Genomic DNA, 23239 nt, shown 5'->3' with positions numbered 1-23239 from the left:
AATCCATAAAAGTGAACCCAAAAGCTACAAATTCTTATGCAAAACCAGACTTCCTGTTCCCATCCCACTTTCTACCCTTTTGATAAAAAGAGCTGAAAGAATGTCTAGCTCAACAATAGAAAGGTGCAAATACCACATAAACAGTCACTCATTTCTGTACCCTTAGCCAAAGTACTAAATGCCCACTGGGGCCATTTCCCATTGCCAGAAACACAAGGTCAATATGAGTCTTCTGAAAGGCTTGTTTTGAGCATTCATCAAGGGTTTCTAAAGCTGTGAAAAGAGGGGCTTTTTTTAAAGGGGAGGGAAAAAAACTCCCTGTTCTTTCAATACCTTAAGAAGCACATCAATAACACAATTGCAGCAGACAGAATAATGAAAACTGGCCTTGCTTTCTTCCAGATACAAATTCAATTTCCAGCATTGTTCACATACACACGGAGGTGGAGGTGGGAAGAGGGAAAGAAAGAAAGAAAGAAAAGAAAGAAAGAAAGAAAGAAAGAAAGAAAGGAAGGAAGGAAGGAAGGAAGGAAGGAAGGAAGGAAGGAAGGAAGGAAGGAAGGGGAAGGGAAGGGAAGGGAAGGGAAGGGAAGGGAAGGGAAGGAAAGGAAAGGAAAGGAAAGGAAAGGAAAGGAAAGGAAAGGAAAGGAAAGGAAAGGAAAGGAAAGGAAAGGAAAGGAAAGGAAAGGAAAGGAAAAGAAAGGAAAGGAAAGGAAAGGAATAGATGTGGTTGGCAATGGCCACATTATTTGTTGCCCAAAGATCTCTAGACTAAGTGCATCTATACCAGGGCTTCCCAACCAGGGGTGCGAGACAATTTTCCAGGGGATGTGAAAACTTGGGTTTTCAAAATTATAGTGTATATGCATAGTTCATTGCCATTATTTCGAACTTTTGTACGTTGTGCGAGAATATATCAGAAGTGTTTTAGGGGTGCGGGGTATAGAAAAGGTTGGCAACCACTGATCTATATGATTCATTGTTATTAAATGTTTCATGGCTGGATTCCACAGCATAATAATGTTAAACAAGGAAAATATTACTAACAATTTACTTAAAACTTATTTTATACAATCAAAATGGACTTCAATAAAGGCACATCTTTTATTTTAGTAATGTTATGTTTTCTGTCACCATTTTCCATCTCTTTTCAGAAAACAAAACAACATATTTGAAATGGATTTTATTTTTAAAAAAAATATATCATCTAATACAAAGGTCTTCCTTCAGAATTGTAGTCCAGACAATACACACACAGAGACATGCACACAGAGATATATAGAGATATATAGATAGAGAGATAGAGACAGACAGACAGATACTGCAGTCCAGATATGATGAAGATACAGCTTCTACCTCAGACTATTTTTGGCAGAGGTAATTCATAATATTATCCCAGGATGTACTTTAGCCATAATTTGTTATGTATACCAGAATCAGTTTTGGAAATTTGGAGCAAAATAATCATGATTTGTATGGTGACTTCCCAAAGTCATGGTTGTACCATGATATGTACCTTGGTTCAGAAATGACATGATTATAACAAATGAAGATTTATAAGGGAGCCGTGGTAGTGCAGTGGTTAGAATGAAGTATTGCAGGTTGACTCTGCCCACTGACAGGAGTTCAATCCTGAACGGCTCAAGGTTGACTCAGTCTTCCATCCTTCTGAGGTCAGTAAAATGAGGACTGAAATTGTTGGGGGCAATATGCTAACTCTGTAAACCGCTTAGAGAGGAATGTAAAGCAGTGTGAAGTGGTATATAGGTCTGAGTGCTATTGTATAAAGCCAAATGATCATGGTTTCAAATTGTGGTTGTTGCGAACGAAAAAAACCATTACCGTCTGGGAGCAGTTTCACATATCTTGGTAAATCTTAACTATATTGTAATAACTTTCTATTATGGGCAAACTCTTTGCACGTCACATGCATGTAATTGCATGAAAGAATGTAGAGAGAGAATAAATGCACAGAAGAACATAAGCTCAGTTTCGCATGCATCCCTGGTCAAGAAGGGAGCCAGAGCCATTAAAGCGTATGCTGCTAATTCTCCTTCCCCCAAACATTTTCAAATACAGTCACATGATGCACAGTGCCCAGTAAACTTGTTCAGAACCAAGTCTGAGACATCTTTTTGTGGAGCATTCACTTGTACAATTTCTCCCATAAAATATGCAATAAAAAGGCCCAGAGTCATAAATTAATATTTTAAAATGCATATCTCAAGTGGTTACCCATCCACTGTCACATTACAGAAGCAGCCACTACAAATACCTTCCCAGAAGATACAAGTTCTCTCTTCCTCTGCATGTTTATGTATTCATTAGTATGGGCTTTGTCCTTTAAACTAAATCTGAATTAATTGATATAGGGGCATCTTCTACAGTCTTGAGTTACCTCTGAAGAAAATGAACTTTTAATAAATAGACAACCTATGAAAAGGACAGGAAGAGGACAGGAAGGCCTGGAGGAACATTGTCCATAAGGTCGCGATGGGTCGGACACGACTTCGCAACTAACAACAACAACAACAACAACAACAATGAAAAAAGAAGTAGGGAGGAGACTGGTTGGGGGTGTCCAGGAGAAGAGAAGAAAAAAGCAGAGAAAACTCACCACAAGTGGTCCTCATTTAGCAATGTTTATTTATTTTATTTATCTATAAAATTTACTGGCCGCCCATCTTACCTCAGGGTAACTCAGGCTTGTACTTTTGAAATGTAAAAATAATTCTGTGATCAATTCTCACCTTTACCATTTTTCTGGGTTTGTGAAACAAAGCTGAAAGCTGAAGTAAGATCATAAGGCAGTTAATGACTGAATTGTAGGTCCCAATAGGGTTGTTAAACCAAGTGGTGGTAAGATAAAGACTTCCTTACCTGCTTTGCAGGTTTTTCCATCTTCTTGCAGTTGGACTCCAGTAGGACAGGTGCAACTATAAAAGGGCTCCTTTGGGGACAACAGGCACAAATGTGAACAACCACCATTACTTTCCTCACACGGTGTGTGAACTTGAAAAATAAGAGAAAAAAAAGAAAAGCAGGCACATTTTTTTTTATTTTCTGGTAACACAGAAAAGGAAACCTAGATCCCCGAAGGGGACAATCACACTTTATATTTCCTCATAAATTCAGTCAGGCACTAAAAATAATTAACTACAAGACAGGCATTTATAGTTGCTCGATAAGACTTTAGAGAAGTATCAATAAACGTAAAACTGTCCTGAAAAAAACTACCTTTTCACACTACAGTATCTCAAACTGCTCCAATGCAGTTGGGGGTTCAATAGGGTTTAACACTTTGGGAAGTATACAAAAATGTTAAAGGAAAACTGGATGCTGCGTGTTTGTCTTCATTTGGATTGTTGTTATAGTTACAGTGCAAGTTGAACCTGAACAATTGTTATTTGTTTCATCAAGAGTTCCTACTTTTCTGTATATCTCACTCCGCAACAATAGTACCAACTTCCCAGTATTTTCTACATTCAGCTGTGTCCCAGCCAATTATGATGGCCACGCATAGCCTAAATACTTTTATTTATTATTTAAATTTATTATAGCTAGTGGACTTTGGAAGGCATACAAAATCACGTCTGTCCCACAATCAAACCTAAAAATTTAAGGTCTGGGGTTTTTGTGTGTTTTGTTCTTCCCTGTCCAAATATGTAATCTGCTTTGATTATGGCATCAAAAGGAAAGCGTGACAATTTAAAGTGGGGGTGGTGTAACCATTCAAAAGCACCACTGTTAAGACTGAAGCCCTGTATATGATCCACAGTCAGTTAATATGGTACAAACACTTGGGAGCTATGGCATCCAAATCCAGTCGAGTCAAGAGACAGCATTATCTGAACTATTTCTAGCAGATAGTACTTCCCAGTATACCAGGCTTTCCTTACTACTGTCCAGAAATATTGTGACCCAGGGGTGGGACGTGCTCTCAGCTGAGAGAAATGTTAGGAATTCCCAGAGCATCACATAGTCTCATCTGGAACGCAAGGACAAACTCTATCAGTGCACATGGCCAATGACTTCTACTGAAGCATTGCACCTGTTTCTCAGCTAAAGCAGCTCTTAAATTCCTCTCTTTACTCCATGACTGGTTACCATCCACCTATCCTTTTTCTTAGTATAGCCACAGCTCTTCAGAGCAAGGCCAAACTTTCTCCGAGGTTTTCAATAGTAGACCTAGGGCTCAATGCTCTCTTAAACGGGATAGTACTTGACTTTAGGATAAATCTATGTTTTGTCTCATGTTACATCATGTTATGTTTTTAATATTTAGTATGCGAAAGGCAGAGTTTCTTTGGAAATCCTGTGGCTAAAGAATTCAGTCAGAGCATACTATCTGTTTTTCAATTTTTCCCCACAAATTTTTCCTGTTGGTTAAAAGCTTCATCCATGAGAAGTAATGAGGTATTTTCTCCTCTGCCGCTTCTCCCTCCAAGTCACTCACACAAGAAAGTTATTTTTCTTACTGCAAATTATCATGAACATTTTTGCAACGGCATTACAAAATACATGCTATTAACAAGATACTATTGAAAAATGTCCTTAAAATCACTGATTTAAAGTATTTAACATATGTTTGTGTGCCTGATATTCTGAATTTTAACATTTCTAAATGTTTTAATAAGCAAAAAGGCATCTCAGCAAAGAATTTGCATTACTATGGCCTGCTTTGTAATAGAATTTGCATTACGCTATGAACGATATGCACAACCAGTTAATAATGATCTCATTTAAGTCTTGGAAAGTGTTCAACTATTCAGTCTGATACATTGTTCAGAGATCCGTGGCATCCAAGTGGGAATTAGCTATTATATTTAATGAGAGTCACTTATGGACTCCACAGAATTTGAATTCCAAGTCTCCTTTTATTTGGTTATTATGTTCTAGCTGCTTGAGCTTCTTTAACATTACAGCAACAGCCACATCACTGACAATCAGAGAAATTCTGTCTTGATCAGCCAATTCTCTCATCAGGCAAAGCAAATCAGAGCTTAGAGAAGTTAACTACAAGGTGAACAATCTATAGGATAAGACCCTGAGTGCCACTGACATTTTCTTTCCTTTGAAACAATTTGAGATTCTGCTCTGCAATCAACATCTTATGTAAATATGGTGGTAACAAACTTTATTAAACAGCAATCAAGTTAAGAACTTAAAGTCACGGCATTTAAGACTAAACTTCCTACCACAATCAAATAACAGCAGAGCACACCAGATGCTTATTAATAATTATAGCAGTACAGCGTCCTACATTGCATAAATAATTAATTTGTATTTTCTTCTCTGAAGTCATGGGTGTTAGATTAAAAATCCCACCTATCCCTAATGTGAGAGAAAAAGAAACAAACAGCAAACATACAATATGGCTGTCGTTCAGGACTCAAAACCTGGATGTCCATTGGTGAATACAGAGAATTTATTATTTCTCTCTTGTTCTCTCCAGCTTTCTTGTTGCAGGCATGAATGGAACGTGTCTGCCAATCCGTCCAATACAGAGTGTCCCCAGCCAACGTCAGGGCAAATGGATGAGTGAGACTACCTTCCACGACTTTTTGCCTAGTTTGTAGAAGAAAGAATATGTTCCAAAGTGAATACAAAACTACTTCACAAATTAATATGGAAAGGCATCAAACTTAAGTCAAAATAAAATAACAGTGACTTCCACAAACAGCAGCAGTTCAGTAAGTGGAGTGAGCCTTATTCAAACCTGACCAAAATGCTTTCTCCTGAATCATTTAAAAAAAATACTGGGGCTGCAAACTGGAGCCACAATTACCATGAAATATCTTTGCTATGAAAAATTATTTAAATTACTATTTTGTTCTGATTTTTCAAAGTGGAGGTTCATCACACAGGAGTCTGTTCCAACAATTTTAATCTACCATTCACAGTACAAAACACTTTATACTGCTATCAAGTCAGTTCACAGTGGCAATATTTGTAATGTACATAATTTCTTTGAAATTTAATTTATTTAGCAGTAATAACTAAAGGTTATTCGGGCATAAAAATATCATATTCATATTTTCCATTACCACTCCATAATAATTTTAAACATCTATAATAAGATACAAAAAGCCACAGAATTATGTTGTGCACAAAACACAAATATGCATTGCACAATGTTCAACCACGAGTCATGAGTGAAGAAGAGAAGAAAAAAAATGAGACAGCTGGAATATTTTATCTTAAATGGCAATAATGCACATTAGGAACACTGATTAAAATTCTGAAATTAACTTAGTTATTGCTAGAACAGCTTTGTCATGGCAGGATATATGTATGTTCCAATATGACTTATTTGGATTTCCTGAATCTGGGCTGTAATTTTTCAAAGACAACATTTATGAGAAGTAAAATGAGTTCATAAATCATTTTGACCAAACATGCTAATTGGATTTTTGTGCTACAAGTACATTTCTTTATAAGAAAAAGAATCCCTTCCCTTCTTTAAAAGATCAAACAATGCTGAAATAGCATTGAGCAACATTTAGGATTTTTTTGTTTTTGTTTTTTGTTTTTGTTTACAGAGTATATTGTCTCCCTCTGTTTGGATTAAAGATACACAAAATTAATGCAAAATTTCAGTAGTAGCACATGAATTTTACACAGACTCTACATAATATACAATCCAGATTTATCTTGTTATTTTTATACTACCACTTGATCACAGAAAATGTCTTTTTTGATTTGACAGTGATATTAAGGATCCCAACAAAACAAATTATAGAAGTTCAAGAGACTCTAATATAATTCTGCAGATTGATTTTTTTCCAAACACCTTGGAAAAAACAACAAGGAGGTAGAAGTAAGTACTTTCTCTCTGCTTCTTTACACACAGCTATGCAAAGTTTGCATTTGCGTGTCTCTATTTTCTCTATGTATGGGAGGTCACAACAGTTGACATACATACTTCATTCATAGCTGCTTTTGAACAGCACAGATAGTTCAACGACACCATGTACAGGGATGGTGAGCTATCACCATGGGGGGGTGAAGAGGGAGGCACCAGGGGAAATGGAAACTAGCAGCAAGCCTCAGTAAAGGAGAGATGGAAATATGTAGAATGAAAAAGGAACAGATAATGATCTGCCAGACACTTATCAAAATATTCAAGGGCAATTGGTGATGCAAGGTTGATAACCTTTGTTGTCATAGCTGCCAGAGAATACATTAGCACCAGATAAGTTTAAAAAAGAAAACACCTAAGCAATATTAAAGGTATTTGCAGAGGGTTACATGCATACACATCTGCATGCACAAACCACCCCTACCTGAAGGAGCCATCCAGATTTGCTCTGTGAATGAAGCTCAGCTTTGCATCAGCCCAATAAAGCTTTTGTTCATTGAGATCTATTGTGAGTCCATTGGGCCAATAAATGTCAGAATCCACGATTATTTTCCGAAAACTGCTGTCCATTCCAGCACGCTCTATTCTAGGTGTTTCACCCCAATCTGTCCAATACATGTATCTGGAAATAAAAAAAAAATCCAAATACAATTACAATAACAGAATAGAAACTTTCCTGCAATCAAGTTTATGCATCTGATTCAACAGATATCAAACATTTCTTTAAAAGCAGAACATAACTTTGTGTGTGACTTTTTTTTAAAAAAATTCCCACCTTAGTTAACTATCTCTAAAAATATAAAGTCTGTTGTTTCCTATGCAGTTCAATTAATACAAGTCTTTTCATTTACTTGCTGAACAAGGACTCTTTATTTCAACTGGCAGAGCCCCTTGGGCTCTATTATGATCTGTCATCAAAATCTTTACAGCTATACATACCTTGTACAACTTTTTAGCTACATTAATTGTTTTCAGCAAATTAAAATAAAAAGTGCCATTTAAAAAAAGAATGATTCAACTATTGCATCTGACTAGAAGCAATTTATCAGCTTTTGAATTAATGACTTACTCAGGCTTTTGCAACAGTAAAGAGATAAATAAAATGAAGCACAACAATGATAACAACAGTAATAAATAAATAGATGGCTGAAAACACTGTAACACATACAGCTAAAGGAGAAATGAAGTAACATAAACATCTGAAAGGACTATAAAACCAGTTAACCATGCCTTAAAGTCAACGTCATTCTCAAATGGGATGCTAACACCACCCTGTCTTTGTAGTCATGTACTTCATTTCATTGGCAGGGATAATTTGAGAAGTGCTTCAGAAGTTGGCCTTGCTAATTTGGAGAAATAGAAATGGAAGGACATGCTCTTTTAAGATAAACTATTTAAGGCATTCAAGGTTTAAAGGTTAACTGAGTACTCTCAGAAGGTCAGGAATGACTGGCAACTAAAACATATGAGAAAACTGCTGTTATTGTATTCCTATTGACCATAAATTTCTGGCTATTAATCAGAAAATCAACTGAACGTTAATTAAATTGTTTCTTGGTGTCAAAGAATAGAGAAATAATGAATAACTATAATGACCCATTAGGATATACAGTATGACCAATAGTACTACGTATTATTTATTAGAGCTGTGTAAATCATTCACAAAGTAGCTTCGACTGCAGCAGCCCCATGAATGTTCTTCCAGAATTCAGTCATCATTCAGAAAGGCCTTTTCAGCTTATCTGTGCATGCACAGAAGACACTTAAACTAGAACTGCTGAAGGAGTCAATAATTTGCATAGGTCTTTTCATTTCTTAAGTTCATGTCACATTTTTTTCCTTCAGGCAGCTACCTACTTGCACTCTTGGTGGCGGGGGGGGGGTTGTAAATGCAAAGCTGAACAGTAACAAAACTTCGTGAGAATATAAAAATAAGATACATAACACAATTATGAAAAAAGCATAGAACGAGAGATAGAAAGGACAGGTATAAAGATTTTAAACATCCATAGCTAATATTTTGGTCAGAAAGGTATATGGATATAGATAAAGATATAGATATATTCTCTCACGAACAAATATAATCTACTAGGAACTGTTTTTGTTGATAAAAACGGATACAAAACTTGAATAAAACAATTTTTAACAGAGAGATTTGTCAGGGATCTGTTTTGTTGGTTTTTTAGCCAATACTATTTCCCAAAATTCTAAATCTATTTGACCCAAACAAAAATGTTTTAATTTTCTAATGTTTTGCAATAATAAATCCATGAAGTGAAAGAAAAAATAATTAAATTGTTGTGTTAAGAAATACAGAAAACAAATGTAAAATATAGTTGATTCCCAAAGATAGTTGAGCAACTTCAAAAATATTTGGCCAGAATGAGGAACTAAACAAAATTTGTAGGAAGATTTTGATTCATATAAAGGTAAAGGTAAAGGTTCCCCCGCACATGCGTGCTAGTCGTTTCCGACTCTAGGGGCCACTGCTCATCTCCGTTTCAAAGCCGAAGAGCCAGCGCTTGTCCGAGGACATCTCCGTGGTCATACCATCCCACCGTAGTGGTCCCTATTTTTCTACTTGCATTTTTACGTGCTTTCGAACTGCTAGGTTGGCAGAAGCTGGGACGAGTAACAGGCGCTCACTCTGCTACGCGGCACTCGGGATTCAACCTGCCAAACTGCCGACCTTCTGATCGACAAGCTCAGCGTCCTAACCCACTGAGCCACCGCATCGTGCAATGTTAATGCTGGGTCTTAAAATCTACACATTTGGTTATCATTAATTCTCCAAAGTGGATTTAAAGAGAATTTTATGCCATAAAGATTCCAATCTAACTCCCTGTCTTCAACTTCCATTTCCTCTTCCCATATTATTTTATTACTTCTTCAGGGATTTTTTTCACCTTTCTTTCAAAGCCAATGCTATCAAGTACAGAAGTGTATTTCTGAACTAAAGAGAGTTCCCTGAATTTAAACAATGCAGTTATATACGCCACTTTAAATACTGCTAAAATGTTTCATTGCCAAAACTTAATAAAATTAAGAAGGAATTGTGAAACCTGAAATTTGTAATCAATTCTTCAAAATATATATTCAGCAATAATGTCCTGACTTTTCTAATATCCCATTTCATATATTTTAGTTATCTACATGGTTTTAAAAGAATTGGACAGACTTGGTTTTTTTTATTGTTAGAGTAGCTTTAATATATGTACTTGTAACTATATATAAATTTCTCAATATCAGGGAAGAATGTTATTGCTCTAATGGGTTTATATTTTACTACTCTGCCAATTCAGCATAATTTGTGGTTATTATGCTATGAATAGTTACTTGAAAAGTATCATAATAATGTTTTAAAGATTTATACGTAAATTCCTAACGTGAATTTGCTTAATATGATTTGCCTAATCCTACTTCTTTTATACAAATGAAAAAAGAGAGGGGTGTCTTTTGCCATAAACTAAATTAAGAAACAAAGAAATTTGGACTTTGAAACAAAAATAAGATTTTAAAAGATCAGGAGCAGATTTTTTACTAGAGATAAAAAAAGCTGTATTACGGTAATTTGCCATCTTTCAAAGAGGGTCTTCAGCACATTTCTTACACTGATTTCAATTATAACAATTGCTCCTAAATATCTAAATACTTACATACATACCAATGGAAATTGTATGTATTAGAAGAACTTAGATTGTTTACTTTCGTAGTTGATGTACTTTAGATTAAGCTGACAAAAGAAGAGCAGGATTAGTATATCTCCTTGCCATAATTCAAGAGCTTTGTCAGATAATGTATCAGGTCATTGTGTGGTTTAATTTCGTTCAGACTTAGTTTACTGCGCAAATCCAACCAACATGGTGTTCAAACTGGAATGTGTGGCTAATTCACTGATTGTGGTTGATTAAATGTACTGTACAATATTAAGAATCCAGACTAAGAGGCAACTTTTTGAGTGGAATATATGGCCATACAAGCTACAGGTTTCCTCAACTCCAATGTCTCTAAGCATAGGTCCAATCATTCCCTATTACCCCATATTTAACTATGTTTTAATTATGTATGCCATGTTCAGCTTTATAATTACAGTACTGAAATACAGTATTAACAATTTCCTTGTGCGAACCACTTCTGAAAAACCTTGCCAAGAAAACTGCAGAGTTTTATCCAAGCAGTCTCTGAGAATCAGACACAATTGAACAAAAGGAAAAAAAACATTCCAAAAGTCCTAACGTTATCAGGAGTATATAATTTTAAATAAAACTGCCCAGGGCTATTGTTGTATCGAAGAAGGATGACCAAAGAAGTTCCCCCCACCCCAGAAAAGAAGCAAGCAGAACAAAATGTATGCAATTAGTCAAAACTCAGGTACACTACTTAGCTTTGCCATAAGCTAGGGTTGCTAATTCCAATTGGGATTAATCCAAAAAAATATGTATATGTACCATAACACACTTGTATGTGTGTGCAACATGTACAAACTACATTCCAAAATGGGGCATGTCAAGGACAAAAAATAAATGTAGAGTAGTTGAATTAATATCTGTTAATTAAAACCAATTACTTATAAACTAAGTACCTCATTTATTAAATATAATTAATCCTTATCTACATATTGTATACAAAACATGCTCTCTCACACACGTACACAAATAAATACACATAAATATCACAATGTAGGCATAGTCATCTCTGAGGAAGAGGTGGATAAAGATGGGGTAAGTAAAAGGGGTAGTTGTATAAGGAAAAGAAAGAAAAAAGGAGGAAATAAAATAGGAAGGAAGGAAGGAAGGAAGGAAGGAAGGAAGGAAGGAAGGAAGGAAGGAAGGAATTCTTTAGGCATTACAAGAGGATTCCAATCACCTTCCCACAAAGCAGCTAATCTTCAAACTAATCTACAAGGCCTCCACACTTCACAGCAATATCTGCAGCCATTTGCACCTCAGTTCAATGCTTTGTTTTCATCAGATTCTTATATTCTTTATCAACAACTGTAGTTTCCATTCCCCTCATATTATCTGGAGCAAAATAGAGTATGGGGGAGGGAGGAAAGGGAAAGGGAAAAAGCCTAGTTCAGCACTGTTTTCATTCTCTTTCACCAGAACATGTGAAAACAACCAGTTCCTTAGAATTGCCTAGATTTTAAAAAGAATACTCAACAATTGCTATGAAGTTGTGGCCAAACAGCCTAAGATGCTACCAGTTTTTTTTTTAAAAAAATGTAGAATAGGACGTTAGATAAACATATTGAAGTATTCATAGTTAAGATCAAATTTTGCCAAGGAAAAAAACAAACTATAACAAAATAACCTATGCAAACTCTGCAGCCACTATAATTCAGGTTTTCCAGGCAAACTGAAAGATTCCAAATGAAAACAGTATCGTTTTATAATGAAAATATAATCACGAGGAACACACACTGAGAGGTAATGCTAGGAAATGCTGAAGAAAGTATACCAAAGTTGCCAAAGTAACCTACCTATTAAAAAAATAAGTCAGAAAGCCTCTGGAACAATTTCAGAAAAGTAAGCTACCTAAAAAGACTGGCATGTCGTCAAATTCAAATTGCGTAGAAAAAACACTAAGGCACCTTTTAAAACCAAGGTAAGGAGTGAGAAAGAAAAGAAAAAAGGGGGGTTGGGTGGGATGGATGGATGCTGCAAAGTCAGACAAGGAATGCAGCTGCTGGGAGAGTTAATTCCACAAGGACAGACCTCAAGCCACCATTATTCCTCTTCCCCTTCCCCCACCAAGAAAAGCAACAAACAAGTTCCACAACTTGGCGAGTAAATGATGCATAACCAACTACCATTATAGATGGGTTTTCTTAAAAGAAATACATTCAAATATTATCTGAAAGGAACACAAAATGATCAACTTTCAGATATGATTAGGACTTCCCATACTTCGTTCATCCTCTGGAATTTTTGCTAAATTTTTCCACGTTAAAAATTCCACTTAAATGCAGAAAATGTATGCAAAGCAAAAGACAGTAAGATAAATAACAATAGATCTACGCAAAGATGAAGAAATTAGAAAGTAAGGTAAAGAACTAGCTTTTAATATTAGCAAAGACACAGGTACATACAATCCGTACCTCATTAATCTACTTCCATGAAACAGCTTGGTACAGAGGAATTTGTTAGATTAAGGGAACAGGGAAAGTATGACAAGGTAACATTCTTGCTTCATAATATCTCAAAGTACAAAACTCCAAGTGTAGCCTAAATATTCAATAGAAACAATTTAGTAATAAAAAACATGCCACTGCTTTTTATTAGTATATTTATGAACTGCTCAAAATTTAATAACAAGATATCCGATACACATAAAAGAACCAGAATATCTCCCACAATACCCCAACCTAAAACACACAAATACTAGAATTATTTATTTATTTTTATTTATATCCCACTTTTACTTTTTTTACAAATAACTCAAGGCAGCAAACATATGGAACATACCTTCCTCCTCCTGTTTTCCTCACAACAATCCTATGAGGTAAGCTGGGCTGAGAGAAAGTGACCGGCCCAAGCTCACTCAGCTGATTTTCATAGCTAAGGCAAGACTAGAACTCAAGATCTCTTGCTTCCTAGCCTAGCAACCTTGGCTCTTTTATGACTCGTGGACTTCAGCTCCCAGAATTTCTGAGCCAGCCTGGCTGGCTCAGGAATTCTGGGAGTTGAAGTCCACGAGTCATAAAAGAGCCAAGGTTGCCTACCCCTGCACTAGACCAAACTGGCTCTTTACCTCAAATTAACCCATCACATCATGTCACCATTCAATGTAACTTTTTTTTTAAACTAGCTTCTTTTTGTCATTGTCCTTTTCAGCCAGGATGTTTAGAATTAGATTGAGTATTCCAAGTAGGAATTGACCAATGCAGACTAGATTGGATTTATTATTTCCTGTGTTCTAGAATCTTTAATCCTGCTTAATACATTCCAAAATAACACATTCCTACATCACACTGCTGACTCATTTAATTTGGGATCAACAAAGATACCCAGATCCCTTTCACATGCACTGATACTAAGACAGGTCTCCTGTCTCCCACACCATCTACTTTCCCATTTTATACCGCCCCATCCTATCCATTTTCCTATGCAATTGTAGTTTTTTACATTTCTGCCACTTAAATTCCACTTTATTCATTTCAGCCTAGCACATAAATTGTCTAGGTCTTTTTAAATAACAAATTTAAGCTCTAGCAAAAAAGCAGAAAGACACTGCTTTACTGTACATAAACCTAAGAAACAGGTTTTTTGTGAATGAATGTTCTAGCGTTTTGCAGAACTATTATTAAAAGTTTTTAAAGTTCTAAAATTTGTCAATTAAATCAATCAACTTCCATGTAACTTATGTCTTACACAGTATTCAAGTCTTTGCAAAGACACCAAGCTCACATCTATCCTTTCTAGAAGTATTCAACATTTAAAAACAGCATTAAATATGTCTAATGAAAACCTGTCACTTATCTTGGCCCAAGATTGTATTTCCACAATTGTCCCAGATTCTTGGAGCAATTAGTGCTATACAAGTCAGCGTTGTTACTATAGGTATTGTTACTATATGTATACCAGAATTACGTAACTGTGCCTTTTGTGGATTCAAAGCTTATTTGCATTTAAATTGAGGATTCCGGGAAGGACAAGCCTTTCAGACAAAATATAAAACTATCACAGTTATCAACATAAAGAATTTAATATGCACTTAATATGCATGCATTTGAAAAAAAATCATTAAATCCTGCCTGCAGGCTTAGATTTCTAAAACAAAACCTCATGTGACAACTGAGGTGAAAACAGACAGGAAAGTACCAAGTACATATTTTACCTAGAACAGACACCAAAGTGAAAGAAGAAAATAATTCAGCAAAGCACTAATTAGCTAAAAATATGAAAGAAACAACACCAAGTAAGGCATCAAAGAGGAAATCAGAGGAAAGAAGACATTAGTTTTAAATAATTTCTTAATTTAAGATTAAGAACAGGCCAACTGGATATTTAAGGGAAACTAATTAAGGGGTCGAGTCAGGAAAATTTAAGAGACAATAAATAACCAGAGTATACGTTTGGTATGAAGATTGGCATGTGATGAATAATGGGCCCAAGCAAAAGAAGGAACTGCAACAAGCATGAAATTCTTTACCTGTCACCAAATACTGAAACTAATGAATCAATAAGCAGGGCTTTTTTTCTCATAGAATGCTCAGAACGGAGTTCCGGCACCTTTTTTAGATGGAACCTTGTAGGGTAGGCAAGGCAGGTTGTATGACATGTGTGAGTTCCGGCACCTTTTTCTTTTACAAAAAAAGCACTGGCAATAAATAAAATAATTTAACACTTACAAACAATGATGATGAATTGAGAAAAGAAAAACAGACCAATAGATGAACATTACCATAGTCAACATGAATCAGGATGAATTTCTGAATGCCTCTTAATTTCTTTCACAGAGAGAATAAGACCTGGGGCTGCAGGGTTCCTGACACTGAATTGCTAAAATGTTAGTAGCTATATTAATAAATAATAAATTAATAAATGGATCTAATCACTATGGCTTCATTTGGACAAACTGAAGGGCAAGTGTAAATAAAACATTTAGACTGTTTATTTGATGCTTAAAGACATCTTATAAGAAGACCCCCAGATATAAAAATCTCCCTTAGGAATACATGACCAATGTACTAAATAAATTACATGCATCCAAAAAAATGGGTAAGTTCCTCTCAAGGAACAATTGAGTGACATAATATTGTTTTCCTATTGGTATGATTTTTGCAATACTAACTTACTCAACCACAAATCACCCCTACATTAACTGTGTGTGCAAGCCAGGTGTTTGGGATGTTATCAAATTCTCTAAGATGAATACCCTCTTGCACCCTGTCACCCACACCATTACACAACCCTGCCCTCAGCCTCTCACTTCCTAGTATTCTGCTTATGCAAGACAATTTCCATCTCATAAGAGCTTGGGCCTTAAGAGGGAGGATAATTTTATTAAGATGACTCATTATGACTATTATGCTGTTATGACCAACATGCTTTCATATGTATTACATGAGTAATTTTTTTACTGTTCATAGTTTTGACCCTATATTTATAATTAATAGTTTTAATATAATTGTTTTTACCAGTGCTTTTTTGTAAGAAAAAAGGTGCCAGAACTGAGCCTCCCCCCCCTCCGCCCAAGGCCAGGCCATTCCTTGATTGGCAACCTTTCACTCCCCTCCTGAGCCGGACTGCCATACTAAGGTGGATGGGATGGGTGGGGTAGGCCCGGTCCCCCTCCGCCGTTTCGGAGCCAGGGGGGAGTGACGGTAAACGACTCCATTGCCACTGTGCACTGCTGGAGGGGCTTTCTTTAAGGTTTGCCACGAAGCTCACCTGCCCAGGCGCAGCCACTGCCTCCTTGTCTGCCAACTGTGCCTTGGCTTGCGTCGTGACCGGACAGCACAAGCCTCCCCCACCTCCCTCTGCCAGAATGGAGAACATAGCAGCTCTGCGCAGGGATGCAGAGCAGAGAACAGCACTTGCTTGCTGCCCTGCATTGCCCCATGTCTCCCTTTTCTCTTTTGGAACTGGCAGCCCCGTTTCCTGCTCCCTCTCCTCCCGGTGCAGCTCCTCCCTCTTCCCGAAAGCATTTCTTTGCTAACCTGCTTTCCAACTCTGTCGTGTTTCTCTTCTGCTGAAGGGAAACAGAGTTTGTGGGACTGAAAAAAGTTCAGTCAGACCTTCCAACTCCTTGTGGTATCTTTTTTTTCCCCGTAAGGTTTGACTGAACTTTTTTTAGTTGTACAAATTCCGTTGAAAAAAGGTGCCAGAACACCGTTTTGTGCATTCTATGACAAAAAAAGCCCTGGTTTTTACAATGAGCAACAAGAACAATAATAAATACATGCAGGTTGTCCTTGACTTACCACAGTCTATTCAGTGAGCGTTCGGAATTAGGATGGTGCTGAATGAAGGGACTTAGGATTCTTGCCCAAAGTTACAACCGCTGCAGTGTCCAAGACACGTGAACAAAATTTCGAGTGCTAGGCAACCTGCCTGGCATTGTGACTGACTGTAGGGACGCTGCGGCAGCCTCGCACCTACCGTCCTGCCATCCCACCCTGCAGGGTCCTACATTGCAGTCATATTTATAAATTAAGGCTTCAGCCTGCAACCTCTGGAAGGTAATCCCTTGGGCAATTAAATAATTCAGAATTCCTAAAGCAGGGTTGTTAAGAAAAGGGGACATGGATCCACTGTATCCAATATTTTCTCCCCCCAACACTGAGAAATGAAGAAAACACTGAAATGAGAAAACCCTTTTCCTGCTCTCTAATGTTAGAACCCACTGAATTGGATGCCAGAACTGCTGTTAGGTGTGGCTAACCAGAATATTTGGATAATTGGGAATTTAAGTAATTGAAAGCATTATTACCGTACTAAGAGGTTATACTGATTCTCAACTACACAGTGGATCTAACTGAAGCAAGTTATTATTAATAAATATACTCTGATTTACAGTTTTATGAACTGAGCAATATAACTCTGAATTATATTTAAGCTATACATTTTGCCCTCAGAAATAAGATCTGCGGTCTGTCTTAACCTTTGTACTGCAGAAGATCTTCAAACAGATTAGTTTTTTATGTAGCATACCCAAAGAACATGCCAAAACCCCCACTCCTTATATCTCAAACGATTGGATTGCTTCTTACCTCAAACATAGTATTTGAAAACTCATTTAAGATTCAGTGGAAAGCCAGTGTTACAGATTTGCACAACTGAATCTACCATGCATTTCAGCAGGCAACCTCCCTAATTTTTTTTAACCAGCCACATTAATTATAGATAAAGCATAATACTGTAAAGTTTTATAATGTTAAAGGCTATAAAGTTTAAAGTTTATAAAGTTTTAAAGAATTCTGAGTTGGAAAAATGAAACTTTTTTAATATTTTGTTTGGCGTATTCGTCAGGGTGCTCTTCTATGACTTGCGATTCCTCATACCATGTTTTATTTAAATGTAAACATATGTTCAGAGAAAAAATACCTTGAGAAAACAGAATTTGTGAGAAGAGATTGTGTTTTGTTTGGCAAGATGAAAACAACTGTGATCCTGCAAATGAATGTGAAAGTTTAAAGAAAGGCTACTTACCCATGAGCTGGATCCAGAGCAATTGCTCTTGGCTGGTCAAGATCTTGCCAGAAAAGAACTTTCCTAGATGTTCCATTGAGGTTAGCAACTTCAATCCTATTTGTTTCTGAGTCAGTCCAGTACAATTTTTTCCCAATCCAGTCACATGCCAGGCCATCTGGAGAAAGCAGTCCTGAAACAATAACACTCTGTACAAGACTCCCAGTTTGGTTAAAATACGTCTGTTTGATGGCTTCTTCGCTCACATCGGTCCAGTAAATGACATTTTGTGAGTAAAGGAAGTCCACTGCAGCAGCATCTTCTAAGCCACTGACTACAACTGTTGCTTCCATCTTCACTCCACCAGCATCCACCAGTCTGACATCTCGACGGTTTGCAAAAAGCAAGAGAGGAGAAGCTTTAAAAAAAGAAGAAAAATAACACTCAATATAAGAGAACGAAAATCTGTATTGTCTCATTGGATTCATTAAATGTATCAAATATACATAAATAATACCTAAGCAAACATCATCCTTTTATTAGTATCTATCCTCATGTGAATCCTTCCAGTTCTATTTCATATTGGAAACACGGTATTCTCAGTCACCATTCTCAAGTTGCTTATAATTTCATGGTAGAATACGCAGAACTGACCAGACCCAGTGCTCATTTATGGCACAAAACCCTAACTTGCAAGTAAAGCCATTTACTGCTAAAATAAGATTTTTTTTAAAAAAAAGCTTAAGATAGGATCAATCGTACTATGGGTCACTGTGGGTCAGTTGCCTGGTAATTTCTACTGTCATTTACAAACCAACTTTGCTACACTACATTCATATCCATCCTCCAGCTGTTTTGCTGCCACTGCAGCATACACTCTTAAACATTGTCACCATAAATAACAATAGGCAGATTTCTTACAATGATCTCCCCCAAATAATACAAAACTGTAGTTTGCTATAGTGGTAGCAAAGATATTTAAAATGTAACAGGACTTGGGGCCAACTTTCAATCCTAGGACTGCCCTAGGATGTAATGCAACAAATTCAAAGGGTACAGAAGCTCTTTAGGACTTTGGGCAGTGGTCATTTCCAAGCTCAGCCTTTCCTGGAGATAGTGTAGGGGTCTGCAACCTTGACAACTTTAAGTCTTGTGGACTTCAGCTCCTAGAAGTCTGGGAGCTGAAGTCCACAAGGCTTAAAGTTGTCAAGGTTGCAGACCCCTGAGATAGTGGAAACTTTCTGCACACAAGCAATTCTTTCTTCACTGACTGGAATAACATAATTTTTTATCCTTTGCAAAATGTGTTCAATAATAGCTGTAAACCTCATGCTACTTAAATTAATAATAAAGATGAAGTGATATTTCCATTTGTGAAATTGTAATGACCAATTCCAAAGGAAATGATCCAATTAATACAAAAGAAATTTTATATCTACAGCTCCATCTTTATGTTTACAGCTCCATATTTAAGGTATCAGACCACTAGTGGTGATTTTAAGTTTTTAAAATATATAATTAAGAGGACTTAAACAAAAGAGTAAAAACCATTCACCAGCATAAGCAATGTAAAGAATATCAATTTTTATCATTATGAAAATAGGAAAGATTAAATCATCTGACTCTATTATAGATTTCAAAGATAGAAAAGGTTCAGATTACTGCCATCACACATATTGTGTTTAAAACAAGTTTTTGCATAGCATTTGAATGAAAACTTCATATTACATATCAATGTAACAGGAAAGGTGAATGTATCTAGAGAGGAAACTTACTCAAAAATAGAAAAAGATTGGCTTAAGTACCTATCTTCATGGTCAACCATTTATCAAATTGCTTTGGGAGAAAATACCTGGGCCTTCTAATATTGGCAAGGATTCCCAGGAGGGTATATAAATAAATACAATTTCATTAAAAATGGTAAGGATTCCTTTACATTGAGCTTGAGCAAGAATTTAAGAATACCCCATCTAGGTAGGTGCCAGGCCCATCTTAGTTCAGCACTTTTTTTCCCAGGGTGGCCAACCACACATTTCTGAGGTTCTTGAAAAACAGATGTAAAGCATGCATTATTCCTCTGCAAATGGAATGGAAAAACAGTCTAATTCCAATCCAGAAATTACAATGAGTCTTCAAGACAAATAGCCTTTTGTAGAACTGTTCTCCATGAATGAATCCAATCGTTTTTCAAAGACAAACAAATTAGTAGCTATAATCATGTCTTGTAATAATGAACTCTACAAAATTAATTAAATACCATATGAACTGTTTTTTAAAATCTGTTCTATATCTTCCTTCCAATTAAATGCTGACATGGTCCTATTTTTTAAGACAGGGAGAAATCTCCATGCCAACTTTCTTTCTACCATTGTAAATTCATGTCTCCATAATATTTTCTCTAAGTTAAAAATTCCTAAATATTCTACCCTTTTCCCAAAGGGAAAGTAATAATTCTCGCTGCCTTCTTTGGCACTTTTTCTAGCTCTGTTATATCCCTTTTCAAATGCAGTGACCAGAACCTTACACAGCGCAGACGTAAATATACTATAGAACAGACATGTCAAACACAAGGCCCGGAGGCCGGATCCGGCCCGCGAAGTGGTTTCATGCGGCCCGCGATGCCATCCTGGAAACAGTGAGGGAACGGCCCCCACTGCCATGGCCCTGGCCCAGAGACCCTCCTTCTGCCAGAGACTCTCAGATCTGTCCCACTCCTGCCCAGGCCTCCATAGGCACCCTTGATGCAAATGATGTAGAGCTGGCCACGCCCACCCAGTAGGCCATACGCACTCTAGACACGCCCACCCAGTAGGCCATGCCCACCCAGGCCACGCCCACCCGGCCCCGAGGGCAACCGCAATGCTAATGCGGCCCTCAATGAAATTGAGTTTGACACCCCTGCTATAGAACGTTGCATTACAAGCCTGTTAACAGGCTTGTTTTTATTTCGGATTGATGACCTCTTGTGTGTATTTATTTGACTTATATTCTGCCTTCAATTAGAAGCATAAGGTAACATACAGACTGCTCCCTCCTCCTATTTTCTCTCACAACAACCCTGTGAAGCAGGTGGTGCTGAAGGCATGAGTGACTGGCTCGAAGTTACACAACGATGCTTTGTGGCTGAGCAGAATTTTCCATTTCTACTCCAACGATTTAACCAGGATACCACACCAGCTCACATTTCTCTTTTCACAGTCATCTCCTCTCCTAGTATCCACATCATTCGTACTACTAAAGAAAAAATGTGATTGGAAAAGCCAAAAGACACTTAAATGTGACCATTCTGGGGAGGCAGTACAATTCCTACAGCTGAAAAACAGTCTTAGGAGTATTATCTAAAGCTTTTCAACAACTGTACTGTCAAACAAACACCACTCAAACATCCCCAACAGACAAATGCTGTTTGGAAAGAATCAAGTATGGTAGGTGTGCATTATTATTATTATTATTTTTAAAAAAGGAAGTCTCCATCCAGAAAAGTCACACACACCCTTTTTAAAGGAAATGTAACTAAGACTTAGAACAGTTAGGAAGATTATTTGATACTCAAATAATAAAAAAAAAGACAGGATGTGGTCTGCTGCAGACAAGACCAGAAATTATGCCTTGGGGAAAATTGCAGATACATGTCTTTATGAACAAGCTGTCTATTCAAGCACCATCTCCACTTACACAGATAGCTAGATCTAACAACTGCAGTGAAAACTGCATTTTTTAAAGATGAAACTGTTGTAACATTGTTATCAGGATGCCTGTTGTCATTTTTTTTATTCAGTTATCTGAGTTTTGTTCAATTATGTCTCTAAGTATTCAGAGTTATCAATGAAATGGGATATCAGTACTTGACTCCAAGGGGATTAGGTAACTAACAATACTGATTCTGATAATGGAATAAAGACACAAGTTTTAAAATTGGATAACCCAACTATATCTTGATGGTGTCAGATACAACTGCGTTTTTTCCTCCTTATCAATGCCTTTCGACATTTTAAAAATGCTCAGACTAATCTACCTGTTAAACTGGTGAAGATAAAATGATATATTCTAGTCTGGAACCAGTGATACAGACAGGACTACCCAACTTTCTTTGTTCTAAAGGCCACACAATCTATGAATAGCATGACAAGGATCACACATACAGAGACTGTGTATTTCTGCTGTTATTGCAGGAAAACATAAATCAAATAGAGTTAATATTTGGCTAATATGTAGACTGGGATACATAGTCACCGTATAATATTCTATGAAAGTGCACAGAAGAGAGGCAATCTGCATCCGTCAAAAGACCAGGAAAGAAAGCCTTTTTTTAACTACAATACTTGGAATTGCTGCTCAAAACAATCAAGCTTTGTGTTTTGCACCCACCCCTATTCATTGGCAGCTACTACTGTAGAACACCTGAAATCCATTGATCACCAACTTCAAAAGATAGATTAAACGTTGATTTTCACGCATGGAGCCTTCATATTTAACCTGAGTTTAAACTTGTCAAGTACTGCTTTGTAAAGAATGGAAAATTATTCCTTTTATCTTGGAGAAGTGTGTGTATAGGGGGAATTCATCTTGCACAAGTACACAGTAGCTTATTGGATAATTTTGTCCCTCTGAAGTAAACAAATATTATACATGGGAAATTAATCCAGGAAACAGCTTAGGAAACCTGAATTCTTATTTTGGATATGTTGTCTTTTTGTAACCTATCATTGTAGCAAGTTATAATTTTGTTATTTAAGCAATGATCAACAAAACATAGAACATAAATATGCAATAAAAAACCCATCTCCTTCATACGAGAGCTTCTTGTACTATTAAAACACTACTAGGAATCCTTTACCTCTTCCTAATATTAACCCCCCCCAACAGTGTCATTTTTGTCTAGATTTACAATTTACAATTTAATTTACAATTAACCCCCCCCATACTGTCATTTAGTCTAGATTTAATTGTAATAAGGTAGAGATTATGCAACACATAGTATAAAAAAGTATAACATTTAACATACTACAGCAGTGCCAGTAAAGGCAAAAGCTAAAGTTAATACAAAACGATGTGTGAACAACAAAAAAAGAATGGAATGGGGCAACTCACTGTGGCCAACTCGCCTCTGCCCACTTGCCCCAGCCAACTCATTGCAGGACAACTCACTGTAGGATAACTCGCTGTGGAACAATTCAACAATTCAATTTAATTTTTTAAAATAATTAAAAAATGTTTTAATTTTTGCCATTCACATTTCATT

The 23239-nt window shown here is 36.6% G+C and overlaps 1 protein-coding gene across 3 annotated transcripts in view; it reads right to left on the bottom strand.

Moving 5' to 3' along the window:
- Positions 1–23239, bottom strand: part of LRP5 (LDL receptor related protein 5) — a 121438-nt gene that overhangs the window by 66774 nt on the left and 31425 nt on the right. Inside the window, exons 2-5 of one of the 3 annotated variants that reach the window (XM_083348957.1) lie at positions 18019–18415; positions 7287–7484; positions 5372–5568; positions 2881–3012 (exon numbers count right to left, since the gene is read on the bottom strand). In XM_083348957.1, coding sequence (XP_083205083.1) covers positions 2881–3012; positions 5372–5568; positions 7287–7484; positions 18019–18415 — 924 coding nt within the window. Of the gene's footprint in view, positions 1–2880; positions 3013–5371; positions 5569–7286; positions 7485–16526; positions 16616–18018; positions 18416–23239 lie in introns of those variants that run through there. The other 2 variants (XM_083348959.1, XM_083348958.1) reach the window with 2 other exon arrangements.

Source organism: Vipera ursinii (genome assembly GCF_947247035.1).
Source record: "Vipera ursinii genome assembly, chromosome: 1".
Classification (NCBI taxonomy): Eukaryota; Metazoa; Chordata; class Lepidosauria; order Squamata; family Viperidae; genus Vipera; species Vipera ursinii.
Note: the sequence above shows the minus strand (reverse complement) of the source record. Positions and strands in the feature narration are given on the sequence as shown.